Genomic DNA, 24,206 nt, shown 5'->3' on the forward strand with positions numbered 1-24,206 from the left:
TTTACCCCTGTGGAGAACCCAGCAGTGGAGTGCCTCTTGTTTTCTCTGCCCCTGGAATGGTGTCTGATTAACCTCTCAAATTGAATTGGATGATGAGTAATGTTTTTATATAGTCTCAAATGATCTATATAATGTAGGGATTATTTATATTTTCAGATTATAGAAACATTCTTCCCACAGGGCGTTGGGTAGTGACTTAGGCAGGGAGTCAGAAAATTCAAACTTTCATTCGGGCTCAGTTTTCTGTGTGACCTAGGACAAATTTCTGCCCTTCTCTGGGCCTCTGTAGGATTAGGGAGGACAGTTCTGCTGGCTCAGACAGTTTCTTGGTCCCCACGCTGCTGGCCTTTGGGGATGGCCAGCCCCTCGTCCTTGGGGACGTTTCTTTGGGCAGTTCCATCACCCGCTCCCCTTCCTGGAGCCCTCTAGCAGATTTATTGCAAATGGGCTTTTTTATATTATATTTTTTTTCTCCCCACTTTTGAAGGTCTCTGTGACATGCACCCATTCCTCTCCTGGTCCAAAGCTCTGTTTTTGTTTTCCGTGGGTGTGGGCCGTGTGCTAGGCATTGATTCCTTGATTCCCTGTAAGCGGCTCTGAGAACAGAGCGCATCCTGCTGCCTCTGTGCAGATGCACCACTCTCTTGGGAATGCTATTCTTTGACTCCCCCGCACCTGGGCCCAGGGCTTAGAGTCCCTCCGTCCATGGCCTCTGACTGGATCTGCCTCAGCCCTCTTCCCTCCCACCGTCCTGGGCTGACAGAAGTCATCCTGATGGGCCTTGTGCACTTGCAGCCCCGGTCTCTCCCCAGCTTCAGCTCACTGTGGTCCTCTAATGCTGCAAAGGAAGGGGACGCCTCGGACCGCTGCCAGAGACTGGAGGGCCAGGCAGTGTCGCTGCTGGAAGTGGAAGCCTTCCACTCCCACCCTCCCACTTGTGTCACGTGGGAGGAGATAAAATTTCTTTGATAATCATCCCATGAACTGCTTCTCCCCTTTCAGCATCCCGGCCCTTGCTGAACCACAAGAGAGCTGTGGAAATGGCTTCTTCTTATAAGAAATTTTTCCTTGCTACAAAAATATCTAGTCATTGTAGAAAATTTGGAAAATATAGATAAACTCAAAGAAGAAAAAGTCCTATAATTCCACCACTCACTGACAACCACTACTAACCTTCTTTCCATTTTTTCCATGAATGTATAAATGCTGTTAAACATAATGGAGAGCATGCTGAATATACTGTTTTATAACCTGCTTTTTTTCAACTGCCCATGTGCCATGAACATCTCCCTGTGTTGTTATGCAGTCTTCCACATCATCACTTTATACACCATCCTATAGATGCTGTGGCCTAATGATTGGGTATTAGAATCGCTTACAGCTTGGCATTACTGTAAATAATATTTTAACGGCTATCCTTAGGAACAAAAAAGTCCTAATCCCCTCTTTGTGTTAATTCCTTAGCAAGCTCACAGTGGTCATCATAGGGTAAGATATTTTGAGGACTGCGCCATACCTTGACAAAGGGTCCTCCGTGGAGGATTTGCAGGACGTCAGACGCCCACACCATATCCGTTCTTGTCATCTCCAGCTTGCTTTTGTTGTTGGAAACCATCTCATCTGGCTGGTGGTGTAACAGAGGCTTACAAGCTGGACCTCCAGATGCCCAGTGGGTAAGGCTCGATGGATCTGCCCTCGTTTTATACTTAACTCCTTTATTACCTAAAAACTCTGCATCAGGTTGAGGTAGGAGATTAGCACTGAGGCAAAGCAGTTGAACAACTGGGAAAAATGTGTCAAAATCATGAAAACCCAGGGAACATTCACAGAAAACTGAATCAGAATGACTCTGCAGTTCCTGAGCACTGTACATGAAACCAATCAGTGCTATTTTGAATCCGTCATTTACTTCTGGTGCGAAGCCAAGTAAGTCTTTCCGTAGGGCAGTTCAAATCTGGCCAAGTGAGTTTTTGACAGGACAACTGTCCCAATGCCTTATTTGCATGAGGGAGAAGCCAGCCCAGGAACTCTGGATACAAAAGACCCCTTCCCCTTAGCCCCAGGGCGGGTGTGAGCCTGCTCTCTAGTGCTCTCACTCTGCAGTGTACTTCTTCCCCACCTTCGACAAATGCACATCCTGCTACCTTTTCTGTGTGTCTTGTCCAGTTCTTTGTTCAGGACGCCAAGCACCTGGAAAGAATTCCACTGGGACCCGCCGTCTGGCAAGAAGGTTCCTGCCCAGCTCTCACATGGGCATGTCAATTACCTAAGGAGTGATTGTCCCCAAAACTAGTCACACAGAGTTTGTCAGCCCTAAATTTACTTGGCCTTTCTCATCCCACTTCAAGACTAAGGGCACCAATGTGAGAGTAACTGAAGCAAATTTTAGGATTTGCAGGGACATTCGATCGCCAGTTTTTGCAACTACATGGTTTTACTCCCTCTGGAGCAATGCCTAGAAGTCTTCGTTGTCCTAAACCTGCAGTCACTTTGGATTCCAGGACAAGCGGAGCCTGGCAACCGCTTGATGGGATTATTCACCCAAATGGGAGCAATGACCACTTCAAGCAACGAGGGTTCTCCCAGAAGGTTCTGAGGTAATGACCAACAAGACCAAGGCTTGACCCGGATCACTTTCAGTTATGCAAACCCCCAACCCTTGCTTTGGTTCCCTTTTTCTATAAAACCCCAAAGCTTTTGTCAGCACCTTGAAGACAGTTCCTAAAACCATTTCTCTGACGTTTCAAGGAAAACCATGCCGATTAGAGCTTTTCATGCCCTCCACTGCTGCTCCTCCCCTGGATTGGTGTTTTGGGACAGGTGGCCCAGCCTGTATTCTTGGGATCCCTGGAGTCAGGACTCTTAGCCTGAAATTCCAGTAACTGTGGAGCTGAGCAGCTGGGGGGTCGCTGGCAGAGAGCCCCGGGATTCTGAGTAACTGGGAGAGTGACAGGGACTTCCAGATGAGGGAGATGGGCTTAGGGGACACTGGTCCTTGTGCCTCTCACAGGGCTCTGGGTCCTGTGACATGGGTAGGGGAGGAGAACCTGCCATTGTTCTGGAAGAAAGAGACAGAGGACATTCATGCAGCTGCTTCACATTTCACTGAAGTGGGCAGTTAGGCCAAGAAGCTTGCATTTCTTCATTCTGCAATTGCCTGTACATCTTTAGCTCATGTGTCTTTTCCTTATTACTTTGGGTTACATAGGAGACACTTTGTTGCCTGTGGCATAAATTTTTTTTTTTACAAGTTACCTATGTTTTAGATTTTTTAAATGGTTATTTTTTAATGTGTAGACACTTCAAGTTTGGATGTAGTCAGACCTTTAAATCCGTCAGTCTTTTCCTTTGTGGTTTCTGCCTTCTTTGTTGTGCCTTAAAAGACCCCCACCCCCAGATGGCATAACTTTCATCCACATTCTCTTCCAGCCTGTTTCATTTTCAAAGTCTTGAAATTCAGTGCACTTTGTATCGGATCTGACCTCCTGTGTGTGCGGGCACAGGCCTTGGGGTCTCCTCTGCCAGGGGGGTTGTCACTGGCTGGACCAACACTGACTTCCAGCCTGGTGGACACAGGACAACTTCCAAGGGCTTCATTTTGTCTTTCCTTGGGTCTGGGAAATCTCAAGAGCCCTTCAGTTATTGAATTGACCTTTTCAAAGGAAAAGAATGCCTTCGGTTGTGTCTAGTGGCTCATTTTAAAGTATAGACTCAGAGGCTGGGTCTGCAGATGCCCAGTGTGTAACTAAAGCAGGATGAACTTCGGCATCTCTGCCTTCATCTTATCATCATGAAGAATTCACTTGTCAGAAAAGGGCTTTCAGGGGGCGGGGATTTAACTCAGTGGTTCTGCCACCTGCCTTGCAAGTGCAAGGACCCGAGTTCGATCCCCGGTACCACAAAAACAGGGAGGGGCTGTCAAAAGGCAAGTTTATTCTAGTTAACAGGGACTAAAATCAGGAGATTCTAGCAGCTGGCTGGGAAAAGTCGAGTTTATCACATCCGTGTGTGGATGGGCAGACAATGGGAGACAGACAGTGGCAGCTAGCTGGGAGAGACTTCATCAGTGAGTGGATGGGCTAACACCAGGAGAGAGATATTAGCAATTATCTGGGAAAGGAATGAGACTTATATAGATTTTGAAAGGGCTAAGGAATCTGGGTGAAATATTTATGACTCGAATGTCCAAGGACGGTCTGCTCAGGTGTGTACACAGTTACTGGACTTCTCAGCGCCAGGGGGGTTGTGTACTTCCTTTTGAGTCCATTTGCCCTATTTACTGAAAAGCTGCTGTTGTTTGCTAAAAGCAGCCTGTTTGATTTTGTCCCGTTTGTTTGTGAAAGACTCACTTAAGTCAGGCCTGACACTTATATCTGTCTCCTTTGTTACCTAAAAATGTTGGGACAGATCCCTGCTCAGCTATTCAGGTAGGCATGATAATCACTTAAGAAGTATCTGTCTAAAAACTAGCAGAATAGCCAGGTATGATGGTGCATGCCTTAATCCCAGTGCTTGAGAGGTTGAGGCAGGAGAATCGCTGAGAGTTGGAGGCCACTCAGGGTTACATAGTAAGTTCAAGGCCAGCCTGATCTGCACAGTGAAACCCTGTCTGAAATACATACATACATGCGTGCATACATGCATACATACTAGCAGTACAAGGTTTATTAGCCCTAAATTTACCTAGCCTATCTTATACCCCTTACAGATGGAGGACACCAAGATTTAGAGTATGATATTTGGAAAATCTGCAGTGACATTCAATTGCTAGTTTTTACCGCTGTCTGATTTCAGTTTCCCTGGAGCAGTGCCTAGATATCTCCAATCATTGTCCTAAACCCAAACCACACTGGATTCCAGGACCAGCAGAGCTTTGCAGACCCCCCCCCCCGCCACCCACCAAGCAGGAGCAGTCACCCCAGGGAATGGGAACACCCCTCAAGCCTTAAAGGACTTCTCTGGAGCAACCTCTGCAGAGCCAGAGGTAACACTCGGCCACCGTGCAGCCTGACCAAAGGACCCCTAGCTGCCAGCTAAGCAAACACCTTAGCTGTGCAAACCCCAGCCCTTACCTTTGCTCCCCACTTCTGTGAAACCCCAAAATTTCTCTCTCCGAGCCCCTCAAAGACAGGTCTTGAATCTCTTTCTCTGTCTTTCACAGCATGGCTATGCTGATTAGGCCCTTCTTCCCCTTCTCACTGCTCAGCTCCTTGGTTGGGGTTTTGGGATGGGAGGCTGAGCCTGGTCTGTTAGGATTCCAGGAACCAGGGCTCTCATCCTGAATCTGGTAGCGTCACCTTTATGACTTCCTTTCACTGTAATTACCTCCTTAAATGCCCCATTTCTAAAAATAGTCACATTGAAGGTTAGGCCTTCAACATATAAATTGAGGGAGGGCACAAGACAGTTCAAAACATGAAGTGTTTAGAAATAATGCCTGGCATAGACCAAGCTTTATATAAATGTTAAATACTGTTGAGGTAGTGTTGTAGGGAGTATGATGCAGGGATGATATATGGACCTCCAAATAATACAAGGGGAAAATTATACCCCCAATCTGCTAGATGTCTGATATGCCGAGTTCATGCTCTCTAAAATCGAAGAATGAATTCTAGGAAATGGAGTTAAGAGTAGGAGATGTTCACGGAGAGAAAGACAGCTTCAGCCTAAGCGAGTCAGAGGGGCGCCTGGAAAGTGGGTTGCCTGTGGAGCTCACTTCTCAAGGGAGTTTTATAGAGCAAAACCACGACCTGAGGTGGGTGTAAGATGAGACAGGACAAACTATAGCTGACAAATAAGGTTACCAGTCCAGTAGCTTAGATAATATTGATTAAATGGGGATCAAAAGGGGAGGCAGGTCACATAGCCAGTGTGCACAGAATGAACTAGGGCTTCCTGGGAAGGAATGGTCAGGGCCTTTCCAGGAAGGCATGGGTTAAGATCTTGGTGTCCCGGAAATGAAGAAGTCAAATTGTCATTGTTTGCAGATGACATGATACTCTATATAGAAGACCCCAAGAACTCCACCAAAAGTCTTCCAGACTTAATAACCAAATTCAGTCAAGTAGCTGGTTACAAGGTCAACACACAAAAATCAATAGCTTTCCTCTACACCAATGACCGACTCACTGAGAGAGAAATAGGGCAAATAATTCCTTTCACAATAGCATCCAAAACACTGAAATACCTAGGAATCAACCTAACAAAAGAAATCAAAGACCTCTTCTCTGAAAACTATAGCACTCTAAAAAGAGAGATGGGAGATGATATCCGAAAATGGACAGACCTCCCCTGCTCCTGGGTAGGAAGGATTAATATAGTGAAAATGTCCATACTTCCAAAACTGCTATATAGATTCAATGCAATTCCAATTGAGATCCCAGCAGCATACTTCATGGACCTTGAGAAAACAATCCAAAAATTCATTTGGAACAAGAAGAGACCCAGAATAGCAAAAGCAATTCTAGGTAACAGAGACATGGCAGGGGGCATCACAATCCCCAACCTGCAACTCTACTACAAAGCTACTGTGATAAAAACAGCATGGTACTGACAAAGAAACAGACCTGAGGACCAGTGGAACAGATTAGAAGATGCAGAAACAACACCAGACACACTCAGCCATCTCATCTTCGATAAAGGAGCCAAACACCCTCACTGGAGGAAAGATAGCCTCTTTCATAAATGGTGCTGGAAAAATTGGGGTTCAACTTGCCAAAGATTAAAACTAGACCTATATCTCGCACCATGCACTAAACTAAAATCAAAATGGATTAAAGCTCTAAATATTAAAATAGAAATGCTGAACCATTTGGAACAGAGGTCAGGTAGAACCCTTGAAGACATCGGTGTAGGAAAAGATTTTATGAACAGAACCTCAGTTGCCCGTGAACTAGCACAAACAATCAACAAGTGGGATCTCTTCTTATTGAAAAGCTTCTGCACAGCAAGAGAAACCACCAGCAGTGTGAAGAGACAACCCACAATGTGGGAAAAAATCTTCACCTGCTTTTCCTCAGACAAAGGTCTACTATCTCAAATCTATAAAGAACTCAAAAAGATCAGACCTCCCAAATTTAAAGACCCAATCTGAAAATGGGCATCTGAAATGAACAGACATTTCTCAGACAAAGAAGTAGAAATAGCAAATACATGAAAAAATGTTGAACATCACTGGTCATTCGAGAGATGCAAATGAAAACAACGCTCAGATTCCACTTCACTCCAGAAAGAATGGCTGCTATCATGAAATCAACCAATAACAAATGCTGGCGGGGCTGTGGGGAAAGAAGAACCCTGCTCCACTGCTGGTGGGAGTGTAGACTGGTGCAAGCACTGTGGACATCAGTATGGAGATACCTCAAAGAACTAGGACTGGAAGTCCCATTTGACCCCGCTATTCCCCTGCTGGGGATCTTCCCCAAAGAATTAAAAGAATCATACCACAGTGATATATGTGCGCCCATGTTCATAGCAGCACAGTTTGTGATAGCTAAAACTTGGAAACAGTCCAAATGCCCATCAACTGGAGACTGGATAAAGAAAATGTGGTTTTTAATAAAATGGAGTACTATTCAGCCATAAAAAATGAGAAATTAGAGACATTTATAGCTAAGTGGATGCACATTGAGGCGATACTCTTAAGTGAAATAAATAGGACACACATGTATAAATACTGAATAGTTTCTCTGGTGTGAGAAACTGAAAGTGTAAATAAGGACTAAAAGGTATAATAGATAATGTGAAATCAGAAGAAAAGGGGCAAAGGGGAAGGGGAAGTGGGAGGGCTAGGGGAAAGGATCGAAGGGAATGGGATTAATATGAGAAAATGGAAAAATAGGAACAAAATCTTTGTAAATAGGAAGGAATGGAGGGGTTGAAGGGAGGGCTGGGCAAGGGTGAAAAATAAGAACCAAGAGAGATTATGTAAAGGTGCAAATTTCCAATGATGAATGTTATTATATTGTATACCTAAAATGGACCAATGATTAGAATGAATAATCGATAATGCAAAATAGGAAGAAAAGGTCCAAAGGGGTAGGGGTAGTGGGAGGGGCAGGGGAAAGGAAAGAAGGGAAAGGAAAAATGAGGAGAAATGGAAAAAATGGAAATAAAGTCTTTGTAAATAGGGAAGGGTGGAGGGGTGAAGGGAGGGCTAGGAATGGGGAAAAAGTAAGAACCAAGATGCATTATGTAAAGGTACAATTCCCAATGAGAAATGTAAATGTGTTGTATACCTACAATGTACCAATAAAAGAATTTAAGAAAAAAAAAAAAAGATCTTGGCGCCCCACCCAAGGTGGTTGATGCCTGCTTAGAATATCAATCACTGCTGTTCATCCCTAGGGGAAGTGTGTGGGTGTAGTCAGTGTACAGGAAAGAACAAGGACCTTTTTAGGAAGAGATGGGTCAGGAGGTCCTCCTGGTCACCCATCTAGGTGACTGATGTCTATGTAGACTTTATTGGACCAGGTGATACCGATTATAGTCTAATGTTCAATTTATTGTTCGTCCCTTGGGGAGGCATGCAGGCCTGGTCATGCCATCTTTATCTTGAGGCCTGGCCTTGGACAGATGTGCCTCCACCCACAGCTGTGTTGTGTTCTCATCCCCTGCACTGACTCTTGAGGGCCCAGCCCTGTCTGACTGCCTAGAATGTGTCTAGCCAGTTTAGCTATCTATAATCTTGTGAGGGTCTGCTGGAATCCAGGGTGATCATAGGTTTAGGACAATGGAGACTTCTGGGCTTAGGTATTCTCCATCTTGAAGGGCAAAGAGATAGGCTAGTTAAATTTTGAATTAATCAAACATGTTTAGCAAACTTTCTAGAGACTCCCTAAGGGACTAACATGCCTATATGCAGAGCTGAGAAGAATTTGACCCAGAGTCTCACAAAATGAAAGTCAGACTTTGCTCTGCTTTTAGTTACCTATTGGCCATTTGTAGGGCCAAATGAGGCACAATTTTTCACAAAAAACAATTTTAACTCCCTATCTGTCTTAACCGAAAATGCAAATTATCCTTTTAATGGGTAACAGGTTAAGGAGTTTATTTGTTCTTTGGCCCATGGTGGTCTTTGACTTTGTCCAATATTTAAAAATGCATTGATTCTTATCTTTGGGGGTGAGATACAAGTGATTTAAATCCGTACTTTTCTTATTTTCAAAAATTTCTACACTGAGCAATTTTGTTATCAGGGGCACAACTGTTAGATAAAGGACATAAGCTGACCATTGTTTGCAGCTCTCCGACCATTTCACTCTTTCTTCAAAGCCTTTCTTCCAGATGGGGCAGTTACTTGAGTGGATTCTTTGCTGGATTTCAAGTTTTTACCTCAGCTCTCCGGATCTGTGGTTGTCAGAATAAAGAGGATCAAGGATCTGGCTGAGCTCACCGAGCTCGACATCCCCAGCTTCCATTCCCCGGCAGATGCAGTGACAGGGATGAAGGCTGAGTGTCCAGCGCCATAGCCACAGCTGCCACAGTGGGGCAGTCGGGGGTTCTTGTAAACAATAAAACCTGTGCTACTTTAAGCAGAAAGGAACACATTGAAAAATGCCGGGTAAAAGGAAGGACGTGACAAGAAAAAAAAGTGAAAATAGAAGGAAAAAATGGAAATAAAGCTTTTGTACATAGGTCAGGCAAGGGACTTGGGAGGATGGGATAAAGTAAAATAAAATGTATAAAAATAACAGGAAGGGCATGAGGATAAGTATGTTTTTGGAGCCGGTCTCTGAAGCAACAAGCTGGTTCACTTAGGCTCAAAAAGCAATATCAACCACAGTGAATGTAATCATTAGGTACTACAACCATGTACTAATAAAAATTAGAAAAAAACAACATCCAGAATTAAAAAAAAAAAAAAAGTACATAGCTCATACCACTTGGGGGAGGTTCAAGAAATAGCCTCAAATTTCGCCTTCTAGAAACAACCCCCAGAAGCATCCACCACCATCGCTTCTGCTGCCAGCCTTGTACCAGTGAGCTGGATGTCATGGGCAGGACTTTCCCCCACTCACTGCTGGCTTTTGTCTCAAAGGCTCATGAAAGAGTGGCTCATTGGCACACTCCAAGTCATTCCTGGTTGCAAGTAAGCCTGAACAGTTAGTTTTCTGGGTGGCAATGGAAAGAGGTACTTACAATGTGAGAAACTGTCAATGTAAAAGTGTTGAAAATGTTGGGGCATAGACTGGACCCAGAGTGGACGCCGGGCTTTACAGATGTAGAGGGTGGTCACTGAACTGTGATGATTAAAAGACAGTAGAGTCATGGCTAGTTGGTCTTCGTACCCAGAAGCCTCCAGGTTGGCATCACTTGTACCCATGACCACAGAAAGGGCAGAGGCTTGCTGATGGCTGCGTGGCACGACAGAAACAAAGCCAGGTATCTTTGCCCTACTTCGATGCCTGGAAAATTCTTACCCCAAGATTTAAGGCCCAGATTGAATATCTTCTGTCTTAGGAGGGCTTCTTAGCCTTAGGCTAGGGTCATCCATCTGTTACCAGGCTCACCGCGCGAGACTGCTGTTACTGCTGCTTCCGATTAGTCTCCCCAGCCTCCCTGGTTGCAGGGGGCGCTGGACACAGAGTGAACGAACGAATGGGAGTGAAGAAGCCAAAACTGCTGTGTGGCCTAAGGCCGGTGTTCGCCCTGAAGTTGTCTCCTGTCGAATGGCATCATGGTCTCTGCATTCTCTGGGCCGGACTCTGTGCCAGAACTTAAAAACTGCTGCCTGCCTGCTGTCCCTCTAAGAGATACTGGAGTGAGTCGAGACAGGGGTAAACAGAGCTGGCCACTACTGTAGCCGACCTTCCTAAGAGGAAAGTCCCAGGGCCCCCAGCCTGGCCTGGGCATCTCTGAGCCTCGGTTTCTTCCTGGGCCGCATGGCTGCCACATCCAGTAAGGCTGGAGGCCTCCAAGTCACAGCTGCCCATGTCCACAAATGGTCCATGGATGGAAACCCAAAGGGGAAGAAGACTTTGGGGACAGGACAGAAACAGCAAGTCCCCCTACCCAGCACAGGGGACAGGCCCGGAGAAGAAAGAAAACTGGCCATGATCCAACAGGCAGGCCCAGGACCATCCTGTCCCTATAACTAAGGAAAAGCCAAGCCACGTTCAGAGAAAAACAAAAAACAGTGAAGCAAGCGGTAATGAGTCACAACTACAGCCCAAGTTTTTGAATTTGAATATTCACAAGTAGCAGAGACATCCATAGGAAAAGTAACCGGATGCGACATCCTGCAGGAGGCCAGGCTAAAAGTGTCCCGTGATGTCACTGTGGAGAGGAGGCTGCCAGGAGCCGCACAGGGACCCAGAATGCTCCTGCAGCAGAGAGGTGGTGTAGAGGTGGACAGGGCCTGGGACTGGCTGCCGGATCAGGTCCGCAGACAGGCCAGGACGCGCGTGCAGCTGCTCATGGTACAGCTGGACTGCCACAGACACGGACACATCCCAGCTGCCGAGTTCTGGGCCCAGGGACATGGGACAGGCAGTCTCCCCATCCAGCCTGTGCTTCTTGATCTCCGCTCTCTGGTTGCTCACCTCTTCTTCCTGGGTTCTGGTCTTAGCCCCGGCCTGGCCTAGGACGCTGTACTACAGTGGGCTGGGCTGCCTGAGCGCTGTCCTCGGTGCTGAGGCTCCGCGGGCCTGGTGTGTTTGAGAACGAGCAAGAGCTTTGGAGGAGGTGACCCTAAACTCCGGACCTCCGCGGGTCCCATATCCTGGGCGCGGGGGGGGGGGGGCAGCTGGCCCCCGCCTTTCCCTCCAGGCACTGACATAGAGGGTGTCCAGCACCTTAGCCCAGCAGAGTGACCATCGGAGGCTGGACGCCTGCATGGCCTTGCACTGCTGACGGAGGGAGTGAGGCCTCACTGCCACACACGGGCGTGTATGAAGACCACGGTGTCCTCCCGGGACACCACGGCACTGCCTGTGACTTCGTGTGGCCTGCCTGTGACTGGTGACCAGACCTGGCAGCCTTTGGCCACAGAGGCCTCCTGCGACCTTGTGCATCCCCAGGAGATCAAGGCACTGTGCAGTCGAGTTGCCTCTGCCAGAATCTCGATAGAACTTCGCGGCTCCCCTTTCTCACCGCCTTGCAGACTTGCTTGTCTGCAGACTCCGCTCCTACCGGCAGTCGGTGTCCCTCTGGTCACCGGCCTATCAGAACGTGCCCCTCCCGGGCGGGACAGGCCATGCGACCCTGCCGCGCCTGAGCCTGCCCGGCCGAGACCTCCGCGGCGCCGTGCGCCCTCCGCTGGCCCGTTTCCGCAGAGCGTTGGGGGCGCGGGCCGAGGGCGCTGCCGCGGACGGGCCCCTCCCCCGCGCCAGGCTCCGCAGCGGCGCGGCGCGGCGCGGCGCGGGAGGCGGGAGCTGAAATACCCGGCGGCGCGGGGGCGCCTCTACCGTGCGGCTGCGGGGCTGCGGGCTGCGGGCTGCGGGCTGCGGGCTGCGGGCCGGGTCGGGCCGGGTCGGGCCGGGCCGGGCTGGGCCCAGCCAACCGACATGCTGACCTTCTTCCTCGTGTCGGGGGGCTCCCTCTGGCTGTTTGCGGGTAAGTCCCCATCCGATCCCCGCCCGGCCCTGACCTACGGGCAGCTGCGGTGTCTCGGCCCAGGGCGCGGGCTTCACATCCCGGCGCTGCTGCTGAGATTTCCTTTCAAGGTCCCGGGTCGCCCCCAATTCCAGCGGGCTCCGGGCCAGGTTTGGGAGGCAGGTGGGTCTGCCTCGCTCGCTGCGACCTCCTGACAACTGATTTCAGTTCCAGAGCCCCTCTCCTCTTAGGGCGAGGACCCACTGAACAGATTAGGCCCTGATCCAAGGCAGGGGCAGACCTATTGCGTCCTCGTCCATCTCCGGGGATCGGAAACCAAGGGTGTTGCCCCCCCGCCCAGGACCCGAGCAGGCCAGCCGTGTAGCCAGGACTGACTGGGCTGCCTGGCCCTGCCCAGGCCCCTCCTGGTGACTTCCCTCTGCTTGCCCTTCAGCCGGAGTAGTACAAGAGATTTCCGTCAGTGAGTTCGCCTCCCTCTGCTCTGCCCAGGGCTATGTCCCCACGGATTCCAGCCCCCTACCCGACCCCTTAGGACTCAGCCCTCAGCCAGGCACCCTCTTAGGAGCCGGACCCCTGTCCGGAACTTTCCCCAACTCCAGGTACACCCACACGGGGAAGGGGTCTCAGCACACGCCGCTCGTCTGCCGGGAGCCTTCCCAGTATACCTCTGGGTCTCCCCAGCCCAGTCCCAGCCCCTGGTGTGGATTCAGTCTGATCATTTATTTACCACCCGTAAATTGGCCTTAAACCTGGCCTAGCCGAGAGCAAATGGCCTGGGATTGTTAGTATTTCTTTCACATTCAAACAGCACTGCCCGAGGTGGTGATAAAGTTGTTTCTGAGCCGAGGAAAGGAAAGAAGGAGACCTTTTTGAGATCCTTACTTGCTACAGCATTTTGCATCTGTTATTTCATAGTCACAGCAATCCTAGGAGGTTGGTGGCACCGTCCCTTTTTTTGTTGAGAGTCAGAAGGTGGTTGCCTTGCTCAGTGTCACATAGATAATATCTTGTTTGTACCAGGCCTGCACCTGGGGGGCCTCCCCCATCCACGCCCTGAGTGAGGCCGTGGGGACCCTTGCCCTGAGCTGGGGGAGTGAGTAAGGCCTCTCTAATCCCCTAAGCTCCTTCCGACTGCCAGTGTCCGGTGACAGGCTGTGCGGGGCCACTCTAGTCCTGATGCAGACAGAACCGGAAGGACAGGGCGAGGGCCTGGGGTCAGGGTTATCAGAATGGTGACAGTGGTGCTGAGAGTCACAGTCACCCTGTACTGCCTGAGTGATGGTGGCCTCAGCACCCCTCCCAGTGCCGGGACCCTCTGCACTGCCCTCAGGAGCCCTCGCCCAGCCAGGAGTCCAACCCTTGGTCTTGTGTGGCCGCAGGGAAGTGGCCGGGGGCTGCGTGCCATTTAGGACAGAGGTCATCGCAGGCCCCGAGAAAGCCCTCACTGTGCAGGGTCCTCGCCCACACGTAGGGTTCAGGTGTACCTGACTCAAACTGGCCTTCTGTCCTGCTTCCTTGTAGAACATTTCCCAAAGGGGTCAGGTGCACCCCTGAACAGGAAACGGGAATGGGGAGTCAGCCTTGCTGAGGGACTCTGCAGAGTGGTCAAGCAGGGTGACCCCTTATGTAGGTGGCAGCTGCTTCCACGGGCACCAAAGTGGAGCCCACTTTGTAACTGAAGGTCCCTTTTACTCAAGCCAGAAACAGGAGGGGACCCCTGAGGCCGTGTGGCTCTTTAATAGAGTCAGTGCCTTTAGTGAGCCAGTTGGGCCCTAGGGAAACAAGAGGGTGTGGAGCAAGAGCTGCCCTCCAGAGCCCTCAGGAGAGAATGGTGTGAGGAGACAGGCGCTCCGGGGGAGGAGCTGCCTGTGGGCAGTAACCCTGGGCTCTGGCTGTACCGTGTGCTCCCCTCCAGGGCCAGCCAAGATCTCACCTGTGTGTTCAGCAGTAGACAAGTACGTTAGATGCTGGGCCTGGTGTAGGAAAATGCTCCCTCAGTGCCATAAGTCCTCAGAGGATCATGGGAATGATGTGTTGGAGCTTCTGCCTGCCTGTGGCCCCTTCGTGCAGAGTAGAAAGAGGCGTCACTCTTGGTGGATAGATGTCCCCTAGGCTCCTTCCTCAACTGCACGCCTGACCATGGGTGATGTCTGAGTGGGCCTCTGTAGCCTACAGGGGTGTTTGTCAGAGGCAGATAGGTCAGCGTACAGGCAGGGAAAGTCCTGGAGGGTGAGTCTTAGAGGTGTTGTGCCTGGGGAACCTGGGTGGCAGGTGAGGGTCCTGGAGAAAAAGGTTTTATTTGGGGGTGCAAAGGAACACTCTCTTTAGTAACTGGCCAGGCTGAGCTAGGGGGAGGGAAGTGGAGGGCAGGAATGTGGTGTAGTGTTACAGATGAGAATAGGCATGGCCCGAGAATGACTTGAGTTGAGGATTGGCCTCCAGGAAAGGGAAGGGACGAGACCCTGGCCCTGTCTCCCATCCTAGGGGAGTGGGATGAGCCCTGCTGGAGTGAAGCAGAGCTGCTATTCCCAAGGCTGCCGTGGAAGGCATCTGGCTATAGTTGTAGTTGACAGACTTCACACTCTGGCCCAGCTCAGCCCTGTCCAATCCTGCCCTAACCTCAGATGTCTGCTAGGATGGAGGACTGGCATGAGGTCTGGGACTACCTTAGGGAGCCCAAGAAGACAAATAAAAATTGGGACAGATGGTGGAGCTTCAGGCAGAACAGGCAGCTGTGTGGTTCAGCTTGGAGCATGCCTCCCAAATGAAGAAAGACTGGATTGGTACAGGGTCCATCAGCACTAGGGAAGGACCTCAGTACCTTCCTCCACTGGTTCCCAGCCGGTATGGTGGTGCTAAAACGTTCTAGAGAGAGCACACCAACACCAGGGGGCAGCAGAACCCAGCCATTCTGCGATCTAACTCAGTAGTAAGGGCACCGAGGTTGACCTTCAGAAGGTTGAATTTGGCTCAGCTACTGTCCCAGATAGGACCCAGAGCTGTCCCATTCCCAAGGTGAGTGGGGATTGGCTTATTTGTAAAAATGCAAACAGTACAGGCTAACGGAAGCCGCCCTTTGTATCTAGCCAGCACCTGGCGCACAGAAAGCACTCGGATATTCACTGAGTGAAGTACTAGGTGTGTGTGTGTGGTGGTGGAGGGTTGTTGCAAACATGCTGACTTAGCTGCTGTTTCTCTGAGCACCTATGACATCATCCACCCATCACCATATTCTATGATTCTTCAAGCTTTCCTTCAGTCTTCCCCCAGTGCAGTGGTGCTGTTACCCCCACTTACTAGGTGAAGCACTGAGACCCAGGGAGATTTAACGGGAAGCGACTACAACAGCTGTGAGTCGGACCACAGCCTCAGATTTCTAGTCCAGAAGAGGTCTGGGATTCCAACATGAAGAAAGGAAGTAGGGGGAAAAGGTACATTCCACGAACCGAATGTGCTGGTGTGAAGAAAGACTGACAATAGGAAAGGACGAAGTTAAGGGACAAATTCTGCTTGGCCAGACCTGGGCTCTGCGGGCCTGAAAGCCCAGGCTGAGCTGCTCTGGCCTCAGTCTGTGGTGGTCGCATCAAGGAGGCACGGCTAGCACTGAGCGTGTGGGTGGCCATGGTGCCACCGTTCCTGCATTCCACATGCCACATCCGTTCCCTGTGGTGGCACACATCCCACTGGATTGCAGTCTTTGGCCTCCTCCATAAGTCTCAGAACCTCCTTGAGGGAGAAGGAAGTGTCACGGGGGCCTCATCTCCGTATCCTCAACCCAGGGTTGAACGTGCAGTATGCATCGTGTTTGTTGCATAAACATGTGATATGAAGAATTCCTTGAGAATAATTTACTTTAATAATAATATGTTCTGTAAACTGTTTTCTCACCAAAAGTCAGTCAGGAGACAATCAGGCTCCATGCTCAGCTTGGGAATGATGCCAGGATGGTTGAAGCAGCCGGGCAAAGCAGGTATGAAGCCCTTGCAGGCAGGCCAGGTCAGCTTTTAGTGGGGCTCCTGGGGGGTTGCCGAGTGAGTGACTAGAAGAACCGACCCACAGCTCCAGGGGGACTTGCAGCCTTCTCTGAGGGCTGTTGTTTCCTTAGAGCTCCATGGGGCTGTAGCCTCTGGAAACACTGGCCTCTGCCAGACATAGATGAGAGGAATCCCCACGGCCTGATGCAATAGCTGCATTCTTTGCTTGGTCTGACCAGAGTTCCCATTACCCATCTGTTGGGCCCCAGGAGTGGTGGGTGAAGAATGCTGGGCTGCGATGCTGCTTGGGCCTTTGGGGTTGTCGTCATTCTCCTGCTCACAGAGCTGTCTGGTAGGTGTGGTCATGCCCGGGCTTATTTCCTTCATGTGAGGCTTGGCATTTGTGATTGACAAAATGGGACTATGGGAAGTAGGTTGGAACAGGAATTCTGAGTCAAGCTGAGCTCTCTGTCCAGAGGCCCAATTAGTAATCTCAGAGCCTGAAGAATTTCACATCCAAAGTAATCCCACCTGACCGTATTCACCTGCTCTTCCCAAGACACCATTCTCTCCAAATCTAGTTCAGGCATTCTGCTGGGGGGGGGGGGTCCCTGGAGAGAAGGGCAAGGCTAGCTTCTCACCACTTCCAAGACAGTTGCCTGCTGGGGCTTTAGAACAGGAAGCTAGGCCAATGTGGAAACAGTCAGCTTCCCAGTTTTCAGACCCTAGGATGAGTGAATCTGGACTACCCCAACCACCTGTTGGGGCCAGGAGCAGTCCTGATTACTGATGGCCACTGAAGGAGTGAGAGACTGTAAGCAGGCCCAGGCGGAATGGGCAGCTGAGACAGACACCACCACCTAGGGGCTGGAACCCTACCCAATCCCAGCCCTGCCTGGCCCACCATGCAGGAAGTGGGTCCCAAGAGACTGAGCAGGACTCAGCCCCGCTATAAACCCTGTTTTACCCACCAACATGTGGACTGTTTGGGGGGCTTAGAGTCCCCCATGGGCCCCTCCTGCCCAGCCCCAGCTGCTCCTGCCCAGCCCCAGCTACAGACCATTCTGGGCACCGACCGTAGATCTCACCAAATAGGCCAAAAGGCCAACTGAGAGGTCAGCCAGATATGGACAGCAAGGTCAGCTGGAGGACACACCACAGGGACAGTCAGAGCTGGGACAGAGACCAGCAAGGTGGAACGTGGGCCAGCCAGGGAGACTGGATAGGTGATGCTTTCAGGCCAGTGAGAGGAGAGCAGTTAGCCACACGGAGGAGGGGGACGCAGCAGGGACCCATCGGGTCTGAAGTGACTCCTCGACCTTGGAAGCGGCAACACCCCAGGACCCACTGCTCTGCTTCTAGCATTGAGGCTGCGTGAAGCCACCCTAGACCCCAGGACTCTGCTTAGTGCCCAGAGAACTTCGGGTTGATGGTGATGGAACTTCGGCAGATGGGGTGGATGTGATTTTCTCCTACTCATCCGTACTCAGACCCAGACTCCGTCCCCTGCCCTCCCCGAAGCTGCTCCTCCCAAGCCTGGCTCTCTCTGGGGAAGGCAGGTCTTCTCTCGGCCGGTGGGCTGGTGGAGGACTTGGACACTTGTGTCCCTGACCTCTTTGCCACAGACCAGACAACCTGTGAAGCCTGGTCTGAACTCTCCTCCACCCCCTCTGCTTCCTCCTCTTCCGCTCCTGATTCTCCTCCCTGGATGGCTCCTTGAACTTTTATTGAGACTTTTTTGGCGTCTTCGCGTCATGTGCATACTGCATGGCCCCAACTAAAATAGGAAGACCTAAAGAGGGAGGTGGCAGTGGGTAATTGGCCATTCGAGCTGGGCTGACAGGCTGACAGTCCCCTTGGGTCGTGGGAGATCTGTGAGGCACCCAGCAGCCCTCCTGCTGGCTCAGAACCAGTTCCTAAGTGGTTTTGTCCCAGCTGTGACCTCAGGCTAAATGGTCTTGCTGTGTCATTGCCTCCTGTTGCTGGAGTGTGCATGGCATCTGGATTGTAGAGTACAAGATTTGTACTGTAGTTAAAGGACGGCTCTTGACAACTCCAGGGTGTCAGAAAAGCAGTGTTTCTGGCCACTCGAGTGTGAAATGCCTGAAGTCTTACCTTGTCACTGCCTCTGTTGAAGAAGGCATCTGAGCCCTTGGGTGGGCGGGGGGTTCCCAAAGCTCCAAATCCCACACACTGTGCTCAGGGTCACCATGAACCCCGTGCTCAGCTCAAGGGCACCTGGAGCAGCAGCCTTGTGGGCCCACCCAGAGCGGAGGGATGCCAGGTGGAGGATGCACACGGTCTCCATTCTTAGAAGTCCTCTGTGCGCTACAAAGTCTTCTTATTTCCCAGACGTTTCTCTTCCCATTTCTTTTTCCATGTTCACCCCCAACACTGTGAGAATTCCTGAAGTTTTGTTATACAAAAAACATTTGCTACCTTGGTCTCAGCCATTACTTTTTTTTATTTTTTTGTCACCCTGGGGATCAAACTCAGGACCTTGCTCTTGTGAGGCAGGCAGTGGAACCACTGAGCTAAATCCCCGGCCCACCCAGCCATTACTGTTTTTGACAAGGACAAAGCCTCCGAAGGTGTGATCCTGTTTCTTTATCCTTGCGCAGTGCTCTCCTCAGCAGCTACAGAGGCTTCCCGCTCCCTTGCTTAAGGTGTCGTAAGGTGTCAGGTCAAGTGAGAATGCAACCAATGGGCGCTCTCAGTAGGTCAGCTGAACAACGACCAACGGCCTTCCCAGGCCAGCTGGGGCCTCGCTTTGCTGTGGTCTGAAAGACATTTTTGTTTTCTGGTGAGAATAGCCCCAGTCTGGCGGGGCTCTGGAGCCAGCAGCCGCAGTGCAAACGCTTTCATGTGACAGGCCGGGAGCCGAGTGGAGTGATGCGGCCCGCCAGCAGCTGGCCCTCCCCTGCCCTCCTCAGGAGGCAGCCATTTGCATATTCCCCATTCATCCGGGCCTTGGAAAAGGAAGCCTGACTTCCCCGTGTCCCTGCCCGCTCCAGACGGGGTGCTACAGTGTGCTGTTAACCCTGTGGTGCTCCCTGAGGCCAGCAGCGGGACCTGGCCTCCACACTGCTCTGGAGGGCGGTTTTGTGCCATGACAGCTCTGAAGCCCTGACCTGCAGGGGGAGACTCAGGAGGTGGCAGAGTCCTGTTGACCAGCACCGGCTTTCCCTGAACTGGGAGAAACTCAGCTTTATTTCTTCCTGTGACGTTTGGAAGATAAATTGTGTCACGAGTATGGGGCAACCAGAAAATAAAGCTATTGACTGAAATTGCCAGAAAGCTAAACTGCTTTAAAAATTTTTTTTAATTTGTACCCCTAACCAAAAGCAAAACTTTTCTTGCTCATTGTCTAATGCGTGTGCAAACATATGCACACACGCGGGCACGCATGCACAGCAAACCCCGACCTGGTGCCTAAAGGAGCCTTGCAAGCTCCTGGCAGTACAGGCTGCGCCTTTGCAGGGGTACAGGGAAACCGCTGGCCTGGACACCTGTGCGTCCCAGGCACCTCTCCTCCCTTCCCGTCATCCGCCAAGTGAGCTGGTGCGTGCTGCCCGCTCCTGTGCTGTGACTTGGAAGGCAAGAGGCACATGGACGGAACCAACTTCCGTGTTTTGCCTTGGGTAGTTCACTGCCATCCTGCCGGCCTCAGCCTCCTGCTCTGGTCCTCAGTGTCGCCGCCGGGCCTGTGCCTCCTCCCACCACTGCCCTCCGGGCTCTTCCTGTGACTTGCCGACCCACTGTGTCACTCTGCCCTAGCCAGGCTCCTCCCCTTCCCACCCTGCTCTCACCCTGTCCCCGCTGTCACTGCCTGGGGGAGGATGTGTCTGAGGTCCTGTCTTGTCTGTTTTTCCCTGAACAGATGTCCCCTGCAGACCAGCAGTGCTCCTGAGTGGCCAAGAGGGCGAGCAAAGTCCTCTCTTCCTCACCCCACCTCTGTATTCCCAACCATAGCTTGCCAGGACGCTCCCCATCTCAAGGAGCTCCCTGCTAGCTGGAGGAGGCGACACTCTGTCCTACCTGTACCTGAAGACCTGCAGTTGACCTCTGAAGAGCACAGGCAGTCGGTGTCTTTTGTGGTTTGAACCTGGAGGGCTTATGGTATGACCTCAGTTTGGGCCAGCGATGGAAATGGATCGCTCTTCCTGAGGCCAAGACCCTGGCAATATTAATAGACACACATCTGTTATAGCCACAAGATTTGGCTCCTTGTCCAGTGAAGCCTGGCCAGGGGGTGTCCCTCTGCCTGCGTGGTCATCATGGCCCTCACTGGTATTTTCAGGGTTCTGCCTGCATCCCAGGGCTTGGTGTGGAAGGAAGGACACTGAGGCCTTGGCTTATCCACCTCACCAGTCTTGGGCATTATACCGTGTAGCTGTTTCCAAAGGGCCTGCCGTCATTGCTTTACCTCTGTGGTCCCTCTTTGCTCTGAGACTTTTGCTGTGCCTGGTTCATGGTGAGGCCAACCTTTATCTCAGAGCTTACAAAAGACACTGTGTTTCTGTTTGTTCCTCTGCATTGCAAGGCTGTTCATATTCTTGAATTCTGAAAGTGTTTTTTGAGCCTGGCTTCCTGGGGCCATGGTCAGGAGTGTGGGTCCATGTTCCCTGGCCAGGACTTGGGGTGAGTGAGGTTCTTGCGAGGCCCTGTCCTGAGGATGGGAGCGCAGGGGCAGTGCAGGCTGCTAACAGTGTGTGTTCTTAATGGGCTTGGGTAGCAGGATCAGTGGCTCTGCCAGGCAGCCACTGCAGAGCTTAGGTGGGCCTTTCCACATTCAGGGGGCTTGATTCAACCTTGAGAGACACCAGGGCCTCCTCGGGAGGCTGGGCGGGCGGGCCCAGCGTAACTTAGCAACCCCGAGTTTCGGCTGCTGTCCCGTGGGGGACGTGCAGTGGGTCTCTCCTGGCAGTTCCCAAGTCAGGGCAGCCCTTGCCCCCATCTCTGCCCCAATCATCTGAGGTTCTGTGAATCTAATTAAAACCCAGGAGGAAAACAGAGAGAAAGCCCCTCTCTCAGAGCAGACACAGCGAGAATCCCTGTGCCGGTGCCGTGGGGCTGCGTGGGCTGCATGTGTGCATCTGTGGGTCAGATGGCCTGAGTGTGACAGAGGGAGGCGTGAGCCTCTTACCCTGGCACCTGGACCACGCATTTCCTGTGGCAGAGCTGATCTCTCAGCTCCTTGCCTCTGACGTCTGGCACGCTTTGCCACCAGCTAGCTCTTTGGTTGTGGCCCCTGGATTTCCTGCCCCAGAGGTATCCCTGAGAGGTATTAAAGGAAGACTTTGTCTTATGTAAAGAAAGACATCTCTGCATCCAATGGGGGTCGTGCCAGGAAGAAAAGGGAAAGGGCTTTGTGGGCCAAAGATAGATCCTCACGTATCTGTGTGTTTTAATGGGGGTTCCAGCAGGAGAGGGTGTGGATTCTGGCTCCAGGATCAACCCGAGGCAAGCTAGGAGAGAATGTCTCTTAGGGCAGGCATCAGGGAGGGGCTGGCATGCTGCGCTGGGGTCTTACAGAGGAGATGGGCCACTGCTTTCCCCGTCTGACCCTGATCACTGGTGTGGAGCATCTCCATTCCCCAGAGTGTCCCTGAGCAGATACTATCTGAGACTGCTCCCTTGTGTTCCTTTCTCCAGGTGCAGGGGTTGTGACTGTGTCGGGTGGGCAGTGGAGGAAGCTCCGGGGAGAGGCTGGGAATAGAGTTCCCGGGGTGGAGGGGGCAGTCTTCCCTCAGCACCAGTGCTTCTGCACCCCCACTACCTACCTCCTGCCCGCTCTGCTGCTCGCTCCAGATCCTCTCTGACCAGGGCAGCTAGTGTTTCAGATGGGCGCATGAGGAGGCGAGCTCCCTTCTAGGGCTGAAGATGAGGTCCGGATGGGGGCACGCGAGGGGTACTTGGCAAGGCCCTGGCAACCTGGCAGAGGGAGGGTTAAGCTGCTGGCTCTGAGCTGATCGGAGCCAGCACCGCCCCATGTGCAGATGAAGGGGGGGCCAGTGGGGGCCTTGAGGGGCCAGCGGCTCCTCACAGAGCTGCTCTGTGCCCTGGTCCCTGCCAGACCTGCTCCTACAGCCACCAGGGAGCCACTGCCACCACCGCTCACACCTCTCCCACCACCCAGCTTCTCAGAGCCAACAGCTGTTGCTATCGGCTGTCCCCAGGGGCAGGGCCTTCTCCACTTTTGTGCTTTGATCGAGATGTGGTAACCTCTTTCCCTGGGCCCCACAGGCCCTATAAAGAGAGGCTGGTTCTAGTGGGACCAGCTCGGCTACCTTCTCAGTGCCAGGAGCCCGCTGGAAAGGTAGGGCGTGAATGCATCTGCTTTTGCAAGTTGTCTTTGAGCCCTTTTGTCTGGTAAATAGATGGAATAGTTTCTTCAGCTAATCATTATCTAGTAAGTGTTTTCCTCATTATACACCTAGGCTTGCGGTCTCTGTCCAGGAGCGTGAGTGAGCTGAGGCCCAGAGGGACACAGTGTCTTGCCCAAAACCACACAGCTGTCAAGAGTCTGAGCCAGGATTTGGGCCCAGTTCAGTCCAGTACCAGAATCTCCCTGTAGGCTCTTTCTCAAGCTTGTTTGCTGAGGTCCCTGGGCCCTAGAAGAGGATGAAATTTTCTTTTTCAGCTCCTCACTGGGAGTTGAGGAGGTTCTTCGGTGATCTGGTGTCTTGGCTTGTGCTTCAGTGCCGTTTCTGAGGGCCGTGGAGGTTTGCAGAGCCCTCGGTCCCCACTGTAAGAAGGTGGATACAGAGGGCAGCTGGGTGGCTCTCAGGGAAGGAAGACTCTGAGGGGTGCAGAGGGCCTCAGTGCCAGCTTGATGAGCTTGGGCTTTGGTCATGAGGCAGTCGAGAGCCAGAGAATATTTTGGTGCAGTAGTATGACCTGGTCACATCTGCGTAGCAGGAGAGTAATTGGCTCAGTTTCATCACTGGTTAGGGCAGGGAGACCTGTGAGGAGGCTGGCATGGGAATCTGGGCCAGGCCTGGGAATGAGGGGTGGAGAGGGGCGGTCAGGTTGGAGAGGTGTGTGAGAAGCAGTCCTTCCTCACAGAGCCATCCGCTGGACTGCGAAGCCTGGAGCGCTGGGTTAAGACACTGCGCCAGCCAGCATTCTTGGAACTAAGCTGATAGCCCCAGGCCCGATGCCAGGACTGTGCTTCACGGCTTTGCCTCTGCCACAACACCACCACAGGGCCAACCTGCTCCCCCCCAAGTCCTCTTCTTCCTGTTTCTCCCATCCTGGATCACCAGAGCTGTGGGTTTCACCACCCACTCACTCTCCATGAACCCTGATCCAGCGGAGGCTATGGCGAGGAAGAGGAAGTCCCAGTGCTTCCAGCCTGCGGTACCACTTGGTATTCTGAGTGGCTCTGTGCCCATGGAAAAGGCATAGGCCCTGCCGGGAGGGGAGGAGAAGAAGGAGGTTCGTTTTTGCTGAGGGCTGGGTCCTCCTGCCAGGTGAATATTTACAAATATTCCCAGCTGCTCCCTTGACAACACCAGCACCACTGATCCCTTGGGGGATGTCCCCCCCTCCCCCATGGCTGCTGCAACCCAGGGAGCCTCCTGGGGTGTGGAAGGAGGCCGCTGTGGCTGGAACCCGGGGGATCTCCTAGCCCCACCCCAGGTTAACAGAGAGGAGGAGGTCACAGCAGGCCAG

General features: G+C 51.8%; 1 protein-coding gene and 3 long non-coding RNA genes across 11 annotated transcripts in view; 2 read left to right on the plus strand and 2 right to left on the minus strand.

Moving 5' to 3' along the window:
• Nucleotides 1–9,034: 9,034 nt before the first annotated feature.
• Nucleotides 9,035–12,279, minus strand: LOC110345161 (uncharacterized). The gene is made up of 2 exons (XR_015444870.1): nt 12,094–12,279; nt 9,035–11,648 (listed from the first exon to the last, which is right to left on the minus strand). It is a non-coding gene; the product is annotated as an uncharacterized LOC110345161 (long non-coding RNA).
• Nucleotides 12,280–12,410: 131 nt separating this feature from the next.
• The window catches only part of Acsl6 (acyl-CoA synthetase long chain family member 6), a 51,299-nt gene continuing 39,503 nt past the window's right edge, over nt 12,411–24,206 (plus strand). For 2 of the 8 annotated variants that reach the window (XM_004836632.4, XM_087194573.1), the window contains exon 1: nt 22,713–22,848. Coding sequence is in view for 3 of the 8 variants with exons in the window: in XM_004836631.4 (XP_004836688.1) it covers nt 12,507–12,555 (49 nt within the window). In the remaining 5 variants the exon portion in view is untranslated. Of the gene's footprint in view, nt 12,556–22,581; nt 22,849–24,206 lie in introns of those variants that run through there. The other 6 variants (XM_004836631.4, XM_004836635.4, XM_004836634.4 and 3 more) reach the window with 6 other exon arrangements.
• LOC110345170 (uncharacterized) lies at nt 12,579–22,853 on the plus strand. The gene is made up of 2 exons (XR_015444674.1): nt 12,579–16,881; nt 20,410–22,853. It is a non-coding gene; the product is annotated as an uncharacterized LOC110345170 (long non-coding RNA).
• Nucleotides 18,482–24,192, minus strand: LOC110345169 (uncharacterized). The gene is made up of 4 exons (XR_015444673.1): nt 22,820–24,192; nt 22,313–22,463; nt 20,568–20,706; nt 18,482–19,309 (listed from the first exon to the last, which is right to left on the minus strand). It is a non-coding gene; the product is annotated as an uncharacterized LOC110345169 (long non-coding RNA).

Source organism: Heterocephalus glaber, unplaced genomic scaffold (genome assembly GCF_053883595.1).
Source record: "Heterocephalus glaber isolate CG9 unplaced genomic scaffold, H.glaber_assembly_v1.0 deba00001606, whole genome shotgun sequence".
Lineage (NCBI taxonomy): Eukaryota > Metazoa > Chordata > Mammalia > Rodentia > Bathyergidae > Heterocephalus > Heterocephalus glaber.